The sequence below is a fragment of the Oncorhynchus tshawytscha genome, linkage group LG15 (assembly GCF_018296145.1).
Source record: "Oncorhynchus tshawytscha isolate Ot180627B linkage group LG15, Otsh_v2.0, whole genome shotgun sequence".
Taxonomy (NCBI): Eukaryota; Metazoa; Chordata; class Actinopteri; order Salmoniformes; family Salmonidae; genus Oncorhynchus; species Oncorhynchus tshawytscha.
The window spans coordinates 40,810,990-40,827,055 of record NC_056443.1 but is presented as its reverse complement, the minus strand read 5'-3'; the positions used below and the strand labels follow the sequence as shown (position 1 = coordinate 40,827,055).

Genomic DNA, 16,066 nt, shown 5'->3' with positions numbered 1-16,066 from the left:
TTTATTTATCTAAGAAAGTCAGTTAAGAACAAATTCTTATTTACAATGACGGCCAATCCCGGATAACGCTGGGCAAAATTGTGAGCCACCCTTTGGGACTCTCAATCACGGCCGGATGTGATTCAGTCTGGATTCGAACCAGGGACTGTAGTGACGCGCCTCTTGCACTGAGATGCGTCCATGTGTGTTAACTATTTAACTGTACTAGAATGCTTAAAAAGGTCTGTAAAATTGTAAATATCGGTATCGGTTCTTTGGCAAGGAAATTATCGGAATCGGACAAAAATGTCATATCGATGCATCACTAGTTATCGTGAATCGCTCATGAATTTAAAGAAATTGAGATATGACCAAGGACAAGATATGATACTCCTAAAGAATGCATGAAGTGCAAAGCCTTCAGGAAATGACCAATCACCTAGCAGCATATAATTCCCTGAGGAAGTGCAATGGCCGCGGATCACACGGGCAATTCAAACGGAATTACTCTTTGACTCAGTTTTTTCACTTTATGTATGTATGTATATGCCAAATTTTTAAAAAATAACATTGATTTCAAAGTTTAACAAACCATACAACTATGCACAATGACAAGTCCACTAAAATATTTTACAAAAAAATGAATTTAGTAGAAGATGCAAACTTGGAATACGATAAAAATCAGTTTTTTTTTTTTACGAGACCACGTTTTCAAAACTATACGTTACTTACCCACGTTCCGTAAATCAATGATCAATTGCGGTGGTGGTTCTAGAAACATGAACACCTCTGTCATATATCACATAATAATTTATATATAATAAAATAATAAATAATACACACATACGGTACACTGTTCAGACCGAGCGTCGGGGCTCTTTAATTAACAAAACTACCCCTGTACAGAAGTCACCTTGGTCCAATTATTCTTATGTCTAATGGAATTGACAGCCATGATCAGTGGCTAATTCTGATAAACATCACTCTCTCCTATCGTCCATGACTCTTGGATTTTCGGATTCAAGGGAGGAGGTGGCAACGTTCCCTTCTTTTTACACGTTCATGGATAATGCTGCGCTGCTCAATGTGTTTGGTGACACTTCCGCTTTCACTCCCTGTTTGTGTGTCCAGTCCATGTTTTACTTTGACCTCGGTCCGTGGCAGGTGTGCGTGGTCGTGATGGGAAGTTCGGCTCTTTTTACGGACTCGGATCTTTTCGACTCGTTCGGTCAAAATAAGGAATCGTTCGACTCTCCAGAGGTGCTGAGCCGGAGGAGCGTGTCGGACAGGTTATCAGTCCTGCTGTAGGCTGGGAGTCATTGCGCAACGTTGCCTCTTAGCAGGTCAAAACGAACGACTAAAATGAACGAGTGGCGATTCATGACTCTCGAGTCAGTAAAGAGAGTCGTTGAAATAGAATGAATCGTTTTCGAAATGCACATCGGGGAGCGTGGTGACATAGAGGTGTCACGGTTTGTCTTTACTGTTAGGATATATCAGTTATCCTGTCAGAGCTGCAGAATCCACTGCGCTGTTTCCGGCGCCACGTTTATGGCCATGTCGCATCAGTGTGTAGGAGGGCATGGGATGTGTGTTAATGTCGTGTTAGTTAATTGTTTATTCCATGTGTAACTCTGTGTTGTCTGTTCACACTGCTTTGCTTTATCTTGGCCAGGTCGCAGTTGCAAATGAGAACTTGTTCTCAACTAGCCTACCTGGTTAAATAAAGGTGTTCTCAACTAGCCTACCTGGTTAAATAAAGGTGAAATAAAAAAAATAAAAAAATAGAAAAGTTGGAATGGGTATTTTATATGTCCCTTTTTCCCATTTTGTATCACAAAGTATAATAGTTGTATATTATGGTCCAGTTGAGGGTGATAATGCGACTTATTGAATGCCATCCGCAGGTTAAACCCCACCGAAGAAGAACTGCGCATCACCAGCGCAGATATTTCACCGGATGTATAAATGTGAAGCATCCGTTTGGGGTTTCCACGGTAGTGAGAGGAAGTCCAGTGTCCGGCAGTGGGAGAAGATGGAACGATATGGATTTTGGCCTACATTTTGCACATTTTCTCACCGATGAAACATTTGATCTCAATACCATGTTCTTCCAAAAAACTAGAATATGTTACGAACAGAGTGGAATACGTTTTATACATTTTACCCTTTGTTAAAGTTTTTTTGAAATAGTGTTGTTTAGAAAGAGTGCAAAGAGTAGGCGTTCCCTAACTGAAACATGCAAATATATGTTCTAGAACGCGCCAATAGAATCGCTCTGGCTCGGGCTTGGCTCTGCCCACAATGACTCATTTGTTCCTGTTTGAAACGAAAGGCTGTGGTCTATCTTGGTCTAGTTATAAATATCTGTGTCACTGGCGTGAGGTTCAACGTGCAAAGCGTCAGAAGAAAACAACAGCAGAGAAGCATGAAGGTAAGATAACTGCAAGAAAACTATTAAATAAACATCTCTAAACCCAATTAAAACGTACACATTAACGGCCTGTTTCAATGCAAAGTCACGGAATGCTGTAAATACATTGTCTTGGGATGCTTTTGAACAGAGTAGCCTGCAGAATGGTGAGCCCTTCGTGATTGCATGGCAGACACAGGTTCAAGCCAAGGAACATAGTCCATTTATTGCCATTAGTGCAAAAGGACAAATGTAGCTAACGAGAGGCTTAGGCCTTCGATCTTTGGCCTCTTGTTTTGTACAGTATTACATGATCTGGGTCAGTGTTGTAGTCTGCTACAGGGTCAGTGTTGTAGTCTGTTACAGGGTCAGTGTTGTAGTCTGTTACAGTAGTCTGTTACAGGGTCAGTGTTGTAGTCTGTTACAGGGTCAGTGTTGTAGTCTGTTACAGGGTCAGTGTTGTAGTCTGTTACAGGGTCAGTGTTGTAGTCTGTTACAGGGTCAGTGTTGTAGTCTGTTACAGGGTCAGTGTTACAGGGTCAGTGTTGTAGTCTGTTACAGGGTCAGTGTTGTAGTCTGTTACAGGGTCAGTGTTGTAGTCTGCTACAGGGTCAGTGTTGTAGTCTGCTACAGGGTCAGTGTTGTAGTCTGTTACAGGGTCAGTGTTGTAGTCTGCTACAGGGTCAGTGTTGTAGTCTGCTACAGGGTCAGTGTTGTAGTCTGCTACAGGGTCAGTGTTAGTCTGTTACAGGGTCAGTGTACCATGTAGCCTAGCCTCTGTAGGTCTATATATCAGAAGGTTACAGGCTTTGGGCCTTATGTCTCTCCTCTGCTACGTCTCTCCTCTGCTACGTCTCTCCTCTGCTACGTCTCTCCTCTCCCAGCCCCAACAGAAGTTATTAAACTCAGTAGACCGCTGTGTAGACGAGGCCCTGGAAGGCATTGTCTCTAGCTCTGGATGTCTCTCTCTGCTGAGGGGCCACAGGGTGGTGGTCAGGGCTGATCTGGAGGCCCTCAAGGGCCGGGTGGCCCTGCTGTCTGGAGGGGGGTCTGGACACGAGCCAGCACACGCAGGTAGGACACTCGTTTACCTGTATAGACACATTCAGACACCAACGTTGTAAATCCAAGGGAAGCCCTGACTGGGAACCTGAGTCCAGCGACTGTCAACCCAACCGTTCTTGATGAGGTCTCTAGGTGTTGGTTTGTATACACACACAGTCCCTCTCTACTGAGGGGCCACAGGGTGGTGGTCAGGGCTGGCCTGGAGGTCCTCAGGGGACGAGTGGCCCTGCTCTCTAGAGGGGGGCCTGGGCACGAGCCAACACAGACAAGTACTCTCTGTCTCTGATCTCCCACCTCCCTCTCCCTGTCTCTCCCTCCCTTCTCCCCCCCCAGGGTACATAGGTAGCGGTATGCTATCAGCAGCGGTTGCAGGTGGTGTCTTTGCCTCTCCTCCCCCGGCCAGTGTTCTAGCGGCCATTTTGTCTCTACGTGACGCGGGGGTGTCGGGAGTTCTACTCATCGTTAAGAACTACACCGGAGACCGCCTCAACTTCGGCCTCGCTGCGGAACAGGCCCGTAACCGCGGCGTCGCAGTCGAAATGGTGATTGTCGCCGACGACTGTGCTTTTGATCAACCCAGTAAGGCGGGGAGGAGGGGCCTGTGTGGGACGGTGTTCGTTCACAAGGTAATGGATAATGCATCAGTGTTTCATCTCTTTTTGACCTTGTTATAAATGACAGAAGTATAGCGTTTTTATGTTTAGATATATAGGATTTTAAACGCACTTTAACCCCTGATCATCTAGGACTGTTTTGATGTGAACACGTCGTGTGAAAGAAAGTCATTGATCTCTTTTCCTCTCGCTCAGCTTGCTGGGGCTCTGGCTGAAGAAGGTTGTCCATTGGACGAGATTGTCTCCAAGGTGACAGAGGCAGTGAAGGGCATTGGTGAGATCTACACACACTCACAACCGTTTCAGCCAATCAGCTTTTCTCTTATCTGCATCTGTCAGTTTATACTCCTCTAGTATTCTCAGAGATTGTATGTTTCTACTGTAGGTACTCTGGGGGTCAGCTTATCTCCCTGCAGTGTTCCAGGCTGTCTGCCCTCCTTTGACCTGCCTGCTGGAGAGATGGAGCTGGGACTGGGTGAGAGAGGGGGAGGGAGCTGGGACTGGGTGAGAGAGGGGGAGGGAGCTGGGACTGGGTGAGAGAGGGGGGATGGAGCTGGGACTGGGTGAGAGAGGGGGAGGGAGCTGGGACTGGGTGAGAGAGCTGGGACTGGGTGAGAGAGGGGGGGGGAGCTGGGACTGGGTGAGAGAGGGGGAGGGAGCTGGGACTGGGCGAGAGAGGGGGAGGGAGCTGGGACCGGGCGAGAGAGGGGGAGGGAGCTGGGACCGGGTGAGAGAGCTGGGACTGGGTGAGAGAGGGGGAGGGAGCTGGGACTGGGCGAGAGATGGGACGGAGGGAGCTGGGACCGGGCGAGAGAGGGGGAGGGACCTGGGACCGGGCGAGGGAAGGGGACCTGGGACCTGGGACCGGGCGAGAGGGGGGAGGGGGACCTGGGACCGGGCGAGAGAGGGGGGAGGGGGACCTGGGACCGGGCGAGAGAGGGGGGAGGGGGACCTGGGACCGGGCGAGAGAGGGGGGAGGGGGACCTGGGACCGGGCGAGAGAGGGGGGAGGGGACCTGGGACCGGGCGAGAGAGGGGGGAGGGGGACCTGGGACCGGGCGAGAGAGGGGGGACCTGGGACCGGGCGAGAGAGGGGGACCTGGGACCGGGCGAGAGAAGGGGACCTGGGACCGGGCGAGAGAGGGGGACCTGGGACCGGGCGAGAGAGGGGGACCTGGGACCGGGCGAGAGAGGGGGACCTGGGACCGGGCGAGAGAGGGGGACCTGGGACCGGGCGAGGGAAGGGGGACCTGGGACCGGGCGAGAGAGGGAGGGGGACCTGGGACCGGGCGAGAGAGGGAGGGGGACCTGGGACCGGGCGAGAGAGGGAGGGGGACCTGGGACCGGGCGAGAGAGGGAGGGGGGGACCTGGGACCGGGCGAGAGGGGAGGGGGACCTGGGACCGGGCGAGAGAGGGAGGGGGGGACCTGGGACCGGGCGAGAGAGGGAGGGGGACCTGGGACCGGGCGAGAGAGGGGGGGGGGGACCTGGGACCGGGCGAGAGAGGGGAGGGGGGACCTGGGACCGGGCGAGAGAGGGGGGGGGACCTGGGACCGGGCGAGAGAGGGAGGGGGGGACCTGGGACCGGGCGAGAGACCGGGCGAGAGGGGGGGGGACCTGGGACCGGGCGAGAGAGGGAGGGGGACCTGGGACCGGGCGAGAGAGGGAGGGGGACCTGGGACCGGGCGAGAGAGGGAGGGGGGGACCTGGGACCGGGCGAGAGGGGGGGGGGGGACCTGGGACCGGGCGAGAGAGGGGGGGGACCTGGGACCGGGCGAGAGAGGGAGGGGGGACCTGGGACCGGGCGAGAGAGGGGGGGGACCTGGGACCGGGCGAGAGAGGGAGGGGGGGACCTGGGACCGGGCGAGAGAGGGAGGGGGACCTGGGACCGGGCGAGAGAGGGAGGGGGACCTGGGACCGGGCGAGAGAGGGGGGGGACCTGGGACCGGGCGAGAGAGGGAGGGGGACCTGGGACCGGGCGAGAGAGAGGGGGGGGACCTGGGACCGGGCGAGAGAGGGGGGGGACCTGGGACCGGGGGAGAGAGGGGGGGGACCTGGGACCGGGCGAGAGAGGGAGGGGGACCTGGGACCGGGCGAGAGAGGGGGGGACCTGGGACCGGGCGAGAGAGGGGGGGGGGACCTGGGACCGGGCGAGAGAGGGACCTGGGACCGGGCGAGAGAGGGGGACCTGGGACCGGGCGAGAGAGGGGACCTGGGACCGGGCGAGAGAGGGACCTGGGACCGGGCGAGAGAGGGGGGACCTGGGACCGGGCGAGGGGGGGGACCTGGGACCGAGGGAGGGGGGGGGACCTGGGACCGAGGGAGGGGGACCTGGGACCGAGGGAGGGGGGACCTGGGACCGAGGGAGGGGGGACCTGGGACCGAGGGGGGGGGGACCTGGGACCGAGGGAGGGGGGACCTGGGACCGAGAGAGGGAGGGGGACCTGGGACCGAGAGAGGGAGGGGGACCTGGGACCGAGAGAGGGGGGGGACCTGGGACCGAGAGAGGGAGGGGGGACCTGGGACCGGGCGAGAGAGGGAGGGGGACCTGGGACCGGGCGAGAGAGGGAGGGGGACCTGGGACCGGGCGAGAGAGGGAGGGGGGGACCTGGGACCGGGCGAGAGAGGGAGGGGGACCTGGGACCGGGCGAGAGAGAGGGGGGGGACCTGGGACCGGGCGAGAGAGAGGGGGGACCTGGGACCGGGCGAGAGAGAGGGGGACCTGGGACCGGGCGAGAGAGGGGGGACCTGGGACCGGGCGAGAGAGGGGGGGGGGGACCTGGGACCGGGCGAGAGAGGGGGGGACCTGGGACCGGGCGAGAGAGGGGGGGGGGACCTGGGACCGGGCGAGAGAGGGGGGGGGAGGGGGACCTGGGACCGGGCGAGAGAGGGGGGGGGGGGACCTGGGACCGGGCGAGAGAGGGGGGAGGGGGACCTGGGACTGGGCGAGAGGCGGACCTGGGACTGGGCGGGGGAGGGGACCTGGGACTGGGCGAGAGAGGGGGGGTAGGGGGGACCTGGGACTGGGTGAGGGAGGGAGGGACCTGGGACTGGGTGAGAGAGAGGGAGGGAGGGGACTGGGTGAGAGTGGGAGGGAGGGACCTGGGACTGGGTGAGGGAGGGAGGGACTAGGTGAGGGAGGGAGGGACCTGGGACTGGGTGGGAGAGGGAGGGACCTGGGACTGGGTGAGAGAGGGAGGGGACTGGGTGAGAGAGGGAGGGGGGGAGCTGGGACTGGGTGAATTCCATGTTTGCAATCGATAACTTCTATGGGGGGAGAAAGAGCAGTTAGTAATTTAGATCATGTTGTTTTTCTCTTCAGGTATCCATGGTGAGCCTGGCATTAAAAGGTCAAAGGTCAGTGTAATAAAGTTAGGTTGCAGTGTGTTGGCATTAAGAGGTCAAAGGTCAGTGTAATAAAGTTAGGTTACAGTGTAGGCAGTGTGTTCCAAATGGCACTCAATCTGGTCAAAAGTAGTGCACTGTTTTATTCAACCTTTATTCAACCTCTATTCAACCTTTATTTAACCTTTATTCAACCTCTATTCAACTTTTATTTAACTAGGGCAACTCAGTTTAGAACGTATTCTTATTTACAATGACGGCCAAGCCCGGGTGACGCTGCCCTATCGGTGTGTCGTATTTAATGAGACGTTGTTGGTTTGCCATGATGGATCTCTTTTAGGTGACCTCGGCGGATGAGGTGGTGAAGACCATGGTAGACCATATGACCAACCCTGCCAGCCAATCACATCTGTCGCTGAAGTCAGGTACAAGGACCACCGCATTTAATCAGTGCAAAGTTCAACCGTGTCCCCCTCCTCCTCCTTTGAACCGTGTCCCCCTCCTCCTTTGAACCTCCCCCCTTAAACCGTGTTCCCCCTCCTCCCTTAAACCGTGTTCCCCCTCCTCCCTTAAACAGTGTTCCCCCCTCCTCCTTTGAACCGTGTCCCCCCCCTCCTTTGAACCGTGTCCCCCCCCTTTAAACCGTGTCCCCCTTAAACCGTGTTCCTCCCTTAAACCGTGTCCCCCTCCTCCTTTGAACCGTGTCCCCCTCCTTTAAACCGTGTCCCCCTCCTCCTTTGAAACCGTGTTCCCCCCTCCTCCTTTAAACCGTGCCCCCTCCTCCTTTAAACCGTGTTCCCCCTCCTCCTTTAAACCGTGTCCCCCCTCCTCCTTTAAACCGTGTCCCCCCCTCCTCCTTTAAACCGTGTCCCCCCTCCTCCTCCTTGAACCGTGTCCCCCCTCCTCCTTTGAACCGTGTCCCCACCGTCCCCCCCTCCTCCTTTGAAACCGTGTCCCCCCCTCCTCCTCTTTGAACCGTGTCCCCCCCTCCTTTGAACCGTGTCCCCTCCCCTCCTTTGAACCGTGTCCTCCCCCTCCTCCTTTGAACCGTGTCCCCCTCCTCCTTTGAACCGTGTCCCCCCCGTCCTCCTTTAAACCGTGTCCCGTCATCCTTTGAACCGTGTCCCGTCCCCCTCCTTGAACCGTGTCCCCCTCCTCCTTTGAACCGTGTCCCCTCCTCCTCCTTTAAACCGTGTCCCCCTCCTACCTCGTTTGAACCGTGTCCCCCTCCTCTCTGGTAAAGGTGACAGTGTGGTTCTGTGTGTCAACAACCTTGGAGCTCTGTCTTGTCTAGAGATATCTGTTGTTACTAGATCTGCTAAAGTCAGGTACAAGGACTTTAATCAGTTTCAACCGTGTCCCCCTCCTCCTCCTTTGAACCGTGTCCCCCCCCTCCTCCTTTGAACCGTGTGTCCCCCTCCTCCTTTGAACCGTGTGTCCCCCCTCCTCCTTTGAACCGTGTGTCCCCCTCCTTTGAACCGTGTGTCCCCCTCCTTTGAACCGTGTGTCCCCCTCCTTTGAACCGTTTCCCCCCCTCCTTTGAACCGTGTCCCCCTCCTTTTAAACCGTGTCCCCCTCCTCCTTTAAACCGTGTCCCCCTCCTCCTTTAAACCGTGTCCCCCCTCCTCCTTTAAACCGTGTCCCCCCAACTCCTACCTCGTCCTCCTAACCGTGTCCCGTCTCTCTCTCTGGTAAAGGTGACAGTGTGGTTCTGTGTGTCAACAACCTTGGAGCTCTGTCTTGTCTAGAGATATCTGTTGTTACTAGATCTGCTATACGCTACCTGGGTAAGACTCATGGCTCATTGCCTAACTGTTATCGTGAATAACAATGTATAATATTGTATTTTATTGCTTTATGAAAAGCTAATTGTTAACCTCGTTATTCAGGTTACCTTGTTTACATTCTCTGTGGAATCTCTTTTTTAAAATTCATTTTTTTGTTGTTGCCATGGTTACAGAGGGTCGTGGGGTGCGGGTTGCCCGGGTGATGTCGGGGGCATTTATGACATCACTGGAGATGGCGGGAGTGTCTCTGTCAATGATGAGAGCAGACCAGGAGATACTCCGACTGTTTGGTGAGAACACACACAGTCACACTGGTTGGTTGAGAACACAGTCACCTTGTCACACTGGTTGGTTGAGAACACAGTCACCTTGACACACTGGTTGGTTGAGAACACACACAGGGAGAATCTCAATTGGATTTGCTCGCCTCCTCTCCTCCGTCCTCTCTCGCCTCTTTTTGAAAAAGGTCAAAGTTGAAATGAGGAGCGGAGGCAAGGAGGGAACGTGGAAACACATTACGCTGGTGTGAAACGAGACTCCTTCTCCACTCGAGCGTCATCGTGCAAATGAATTTACAGAGGAGGAATCTCCAAATGAATGTGGAAAGAGAGGAACTAATGAAGCTAGTTGTGAAAGACATTTTTATAGAGAAAAGGATATGTGGTTTATTTTTAAAATGTTTTGATGCTTTTCTCCGTGGAGAAAACAACAGCCGATTGGATTATAAAACGCCTTGGCGCTAGCTGTTCTGTGGAGGAGGGGAAGAGACCAGGACTCGACTCCTCAACCACTTAACAGTTTCCAGGGAGTCAAGGAGAGGACAGACTATTGTCCAAATGAGAATCTCCCCCCCACACACACACACACACACACTGCCGATTTATACTCACTCACACACACACACACACACAAACCTATCACCATGTATCACTGGCTTGTCGTCTCCCTCCCCATCTCTCTCTCCCTCTCTCCCCATCTCTCTCCCCATCTCTCTCTCCATCTCTCTCTCCCTCCCTCCCCATCTCCCTGCCCATCTCTCCCACCATATCTCACTCCCTCCCTGCCCATCTCTCACTCCATATCTCACTCTCTCCCTCCATATCTCACTCCCTCCCTGCCCATCTCTCCCTCCATATCTCACTCCATCCCTGCCCATATCTCACTCCCTCCCTCCCCATCTCTCCCTCCATATCTCACTCCCTCTCTCCCCATCTCTCCCTCCATATCTCACTCCCTCTCTCCCCATCTCTCCCTCCATATCTCACTCCCTCTCTCCCCATCTCTCCCTCCATATCTCACTCCCTCCCTGCCCATCTCTCCCTCCATATCTCACTCCCTCCCTGCCCATCTCTCCCTCCATATCTCACTCCCTCCCTGCCCATCTCACTCCCTCCCTGCCCATCTCACTCCCTCCCTGCCCATCTCTCCCTCCATATCTCACTCCCTCCCTGCCCATCTCACTCCCTCCCTGCCCATCTCTCCCTCCATATCTCTCTCACTCCCTCCCTGCCCATCTCACTCCCTCCCTGCCCATCTCTCCCTCCATATCTCACTCCCTCCCTGCCCATCTCACTCCCTCCCTGCCCATCTCACTCCCTCCCTCCCCATCTCTCCCTCCTTATCACACTCTCTCCCTCCATATCTCACTCCCTCCCTGCCCATCTCACTCCCTCCATATCTCACTACCTCCCTGCCCATCTCACTCCCTCCCTCCCCATCTCTCTCTCTCAGATGCCAGGACCACAGCCTCTGCCTGGCCCAACCTCAGTACTGTGTGTATCAGTGGGAAGAGTTACATTCTGGACCCTCCAGCGAAAGACATGCAAGAGACCTCTCACACAGAAGGTACTGTTAGGACAACACTCACCTCACACAGAAGGTAGGTTTAGGACAACACTCACCTGACCTCTCACACAGAAGGTAGGTTAGGACAACACTCACCTGACCTCTCACACAGAAGGTAGGTTAGGACAACACTCACCTCACACAGAAGGTACGGTTAGGACAACACTCACCTGACCTCTCACACAGAAGGTAGGTTAGGACAACACTCACCTGACCTCTCACACAGAAGGTAGGTTAGGACAACACTCGCCTCACACAGAAGGTAGGTTTAGGACAACACTCACCTGACCTCTCACACAGAAGGTAGGTTAGGACAACACTCACCGCACACAGAAGGTACGGTTAGGACAACACTCACCTCGCACACAGAAGGTACAGTTAGGACAACACTCACCTCACACAGAAGGTAGGTTAGGACAACACTCACCGCACACAGAAGGTAGGTTAGGACAACACTCACCTGACCTCTCACACAGAAGGTAGGTTAGGACAACACTCACCTCACACAGAAGGTAGGTTAGGACAACACTCACCTCACACAGAAGGTAGGTTTAGGACAACACTCACCTCACACAGAAGGTAGGTTTAGGACAACACTCACCTGACCTCTCACACAGAAGGTACGGTTAGGACAACACTCACCTGACATCTCACACAGAAGGTAGGTTAGGACAACACTCACCGCACACAGAAGGTACGGTTAGGACAACACTCACCTCGCACACAGAAGGTACAGTTAGGACAACACTCACCTCACACAGAAGGTAGGTTAGGACAACGCTCACCTCACACAGAAGGTAGGTCTAGCTCAGTGGGCCAACAGTATTGAGGCCCTGCAGCATACCTGGGTTCCAATCCAGGCAGTCATATTGTTCCCTCACTTTTTTTTTAAACATAATTTTTGATCCTTTGAATACACACACACACACACACACACACACACAGCTGTACATGAATATCTTTCTGTGTGTCAGGTCCTCTCAGTGATGTGATGCGGAAGGCTCTAGAAGCGGTGTGCTCTTCCCTTCTTCAACGCCAAGAGGAACTAAACTCACTGGACAGGGCATCCGGGGACGGAGATTGCGGGAACACTCATGCCCAAGCTGCGAAAGGTGAAGACATTAATTGCATACTTGTAGATACACTCTGCAACATTTATGAACAGTATTCAGTTTATTTGATTTAATTTTTACAGGGACAGTGGACATGAATCAACAAACATTTCAGTAAAAGTGTCGGTTTTAGCCAGCCGGCTAATTTTCAACAGCTGTCCCTGGGCAGGTTATTAAAAACAATTACAATATAGACAATCATTGAGCAGTGAGCACACGCAGAGCAACATAGGACAAGCAAGACGTAGCATACAGACAGAGCAACATAGAACAAAAAGCAACAACACAAAATTCATAAAAGCAACAGTGTTTCCACAGGACCGTTACAGTAGTGAGTCACTGAGTCACTCTGTAACCTGGACCATTACAGTAGTGAGTCACTGAGTCACTCTGTAACCTGGACCATTACAGTAGTGAGTCACTGAGTCACTATGTAACCTGGACCATTACAGTAGTGAGTCACTATGTAACCTGGACCATTACAGTAGTGAGTCACTATGTAACCTGGACCATTACAGTAGTGAGTCACTATGTAACCTGGACCATTACAGTAGTGAGTCACTGAGTCACTATGTAACCTGGACCATTACAGTAGTGAGTCACTATGTAACCTGGACCATTACAGTAGTGAGTCACTATGTAACCTGGACCATTACAGTAGTGAGTCACTATGTAACCTGGACCATTACAGTAGTGAGTCACTATGTAACCTGGACCATTACAGTAGTGAGTCACTGAGTCACTATGTAACCTGGACCATTACAGTAGTGAGTCACTGAGTCACTATGTAACCTGGACCATTACAGTAGTGAGTCACTGAGTCACTATGTAACCTGGACCATTACAGTAGTGAGTCACTATGTAACCTGGACCATTACAGTAGTGAGTCACTATGTAACCTGGACCGTTACAGTAGTGAGTCACTATGTAACCTGGACCGTTACAGTAGTGAGTCACTATGTAACCTGGACCGTTACAGTAGTGAGTCACTATGTAACCTGGACCATTACAGTAGTGAGTCACTATGTAACCTGGACCATTACAGTAGTGAGTCACTATGTAACCTGGACCATTACAGTAGTGAGTCACTATGTAACCTGGACCATTACAGTAGTGAGTCACTATGTAACCTGGACCATTACAGTAGTGAGTCACTATGTAACCTGGACCGTTACAGTAGTGAGTCACTATGTAACCTGGACCATTACAGTAGTGAGTCACTATGTAACCTGGACCATTACAGTAGTGAGTCACTGATCACTATGTAACCTGGACCATTACAGTAGTGAGTCACTGAGTCACTATGTAACCTGGACCGTTACAGTAGTGAGTCACTGAGTCACCTGGAACCTGGACCGTTACAGTAGTGAGTCACTATGTAACCTGGACCATTACAGTAGTGAGTTCTGGTGCAGCTTGTTGGACTCTTTTACATCAATGTAGTCATCTGCAAACATCTGAACTACAGACCCAGTACAGTCACAGAACCAGATCATTAAGTAGTGAGTCACTGAACTACAGACCATTACAGACAGAAGACAGTCACTAATGTAACTGAACTGGACCCAGTACAGACAGAAGACAGGTCACCATTAATGTACAGGCTGAACTGACCCATTACAGACAGAAGTCACTATGGTCATTAATGTACAGGCTGAACCTGACCATTACAGACAGTGAGTCACTATGTAAGGCTGACCATTACAGTAGTGAGTCACAGAACCTGATCATTAATGTAGGCTGAACTACAGACCCAGTACAGACAGAAGGCAGATCATTAATGTACAGGCTGAATTACAGACCCAGTCAGACAGAAGGCTGATCATTAATGTACAGGCTGAACTACAGACCCTGTACAGACAGAAGGCAGATCATTAATGTACAGGCTGAACCATACAGAGTGAGTCAGACAGAAGGCTGATCATTAATGTACAGGCTGAACACAGACCCAGTACAGACAGTAGTGAGTCACTAATGTACAGGCTGAACCATTACAGACCCAGTCAGACAGAAGGCTGATCATTAATGTACAGGCTGAACACTAGACCCTGTACAGACAGAAGGCAGATCATTAATGTACAGGCTGAACTACAGACCCAGTCAGACAGAAGGCTGACCATTAATGTAGTGAACTACAGACCCAGTACAGACAGTAGGCAGATCATTAATGTACACCTGGACCATTACAGTAGTGAGTCAGACTATGAAGAAGCAGATCATTAATGTACAGGCTGAACACTATGAACCTGGACAGACAGAAGGCAGATCACTAATGTACAGGCTGAACCATTACAGACCCAGTACAGACAGAAGGCAGACCATTAATGTACAGGCACTGAACCTGGACCATACTGACAGAAGGCAGATCACTAATGTACCTGGACCATTACAGTAGTGAACACAGACCCAGTACAGACAGAAGGCAGATCATTAATGTACAGGCTGAACTACAGACCCAGTACAGACAGAACCAGATCATTAATGTACAGGTGAACTATGTGACCTGGTACAGACAGAAGTGAGATCATTAATGTACAGGCTGAACTACAGACCCAGTACAGACAGAAGGCAGATCATTAATGTAGTGAACTACAGACCCTGGACAGACAGAAGTGAGTCACTATGTGACCTGAACTACAGACCCAGTGAGTCACTATGTAACCTGGTCATTACAGTAGTGAGTCACTATGTAACCTGACCCAGTAGTGAGTCACAGTAACCTGGACCGACCCAGTACAGACAGAGGCAGTCACTAATGTAAGGCCTGACCCAGTACAGACAGAAGGCAGGTCATTACAGTAGTGAGTCACTATGTAACCTGGACCGTACAGAGTGAGAAGGCACATTAATGTAAGGCTGAACTGGACAGGTCATTACAGGCTGAGTGAGTCACTTAATGTACACCTGGACCCAGTTAGACAGAAGACAGTCATTAATGTACAGGCTGAACTGGACCCAGTACAGACACTATGAAACCTGGCAGGTCAGTTCTGTGCAGCTTGTTGAACTTGACTCATTTGTAATCACTGTATCATCTGGCTGAACTACAGACCCAGTACAGACAGAAGGCAGATCATTAATGTACAGGCTGAACTACAGACCCAGTACAGACAGAAGGCAGATCATTAATGTACAGGCTGAACTACAGACCCAGTACAGACAGAAGGCAGGTCATTAATGTACAGGCTGAACTACAGACCCAGTACAGACAGAAGGCAGGTCATTAATGTACAGGCTGAACTACAGACCCAGTACAGACAGAAGGCAGATCATTAATGTACAGGCTGAACTACAGACCCAGTACAGACAGAAGACAGGTCATTAATGTACAGGCTGAACTACAGACCCAGTACAGACAGAAGACAGGTCATTAATGTACAGGCTGAACTACAGACCCAGTACAGACAGAAGGCAGGTCATTAATGTACAGGCTGAACTACAGACCCAGTACAGACAGAAGGCAGGTCATTAATGTACAGGCTGAACTACAGACCCAGTACAGACAGAAGGCAGGTCATTAATGTACAGGCTGAACTACAGACCCAGTACAGACAGAAGGCAGATCATTAATGTACAGGCTGAACTACAGACCCAGTACAGACAGAAGGCAGGTCATTAATGTACAGGCTGAACTACAGACCCAGTACAGACAGAAGGCAGGTCATTAATGTACAGGCTGAACTACAGACCCAGTACAGACAGAAGGCAGGTCATTAATGTACAGGCTGAACTACAGACCCAGTACAGACAGAAGGCAGATCATTAATGTACAGGCTGAACTACAGACCCAGTACAGACAGAAGGCAGGTCATTAATGTACAGGCTGAACTACAGACCCAGTACAGACAGAAGGCAGATCATTAATGTACAGGCTGAACTACAGACCCAGTACAGACAGAAGGCAGAT

General features: G+C 52.1%; 1 protein-coding gene and 1 long non-coding RNA gene across 2 annotated transcripts in view; both read left to right on the top strand.

Annotated features, from left to right (window-relative positions):
• Positions 1 to 1,903: 1,903 nt before the first annotated feature.
• tkfc (triokinase/FMN cyclase) overlaps positions 1,904 to 16,066 on the top strand; it is a 43,853-nt gene continuing 29,690 nt past the window's right edge. Inside the window, exons 1-11 of the mRNA XM_042298589.1 lie at positions 1,904 to 2,413; positions 3,277 to 3,466; positions 3,791 to 4,083; positions 4,267 to 4,345; positions 4,457 to 4,546; positions 7,393 to 7,427; positions 7,756 to 7,840; positions 9,113 to 9,202; positions 9,376 to 9,492; positions 10,934 to 11,047; positions 12,022 to 12,159. Coding sequence (XP_042154523.1) covers positions 2,408 to 2,413; positions 3,277 to 3,466; positions 3,791 to 4,083; positions 4,267 to 4,345; positions 4,457 to 4,546; positions 7,393 to 7,427; positions 7,756 to 7,840; positions 9,113 to 9,202; positions 9,376 to 9,492; positions 10,934 to 11,047; positions 12,022 to 12,159 — 1,237 coding nt within the window. The 5' untranslated portion in view covers positions 1,904 to 2,407. The remainder of the gene's footprint in view (positions 2,414 to 3,276; positions 3,467 to 3,790; positions 4,084 to 4,266; positions 4,346 to 4,456; positions 4,547 to 7,392; positions 7,428 to 7,755; positions 7,841 to 9,112; positions 9,203 to 9,375; positions 9,493 to 10,933; positions 11,048 to 12,021; positions 12,160 to 16,066) is intronic.
• Positions 11,055 to 11,973, top strand: LOC121839438. The gene is made up of 3 exons (XR_006078991.1): positions 11,055 to 11,276; positions 11,454 to 11,486; positions 11,742 to 11,973. It is a non-coding gene; the product is annotated as an uncharacterized LOC121839438 (long non-coding RNA).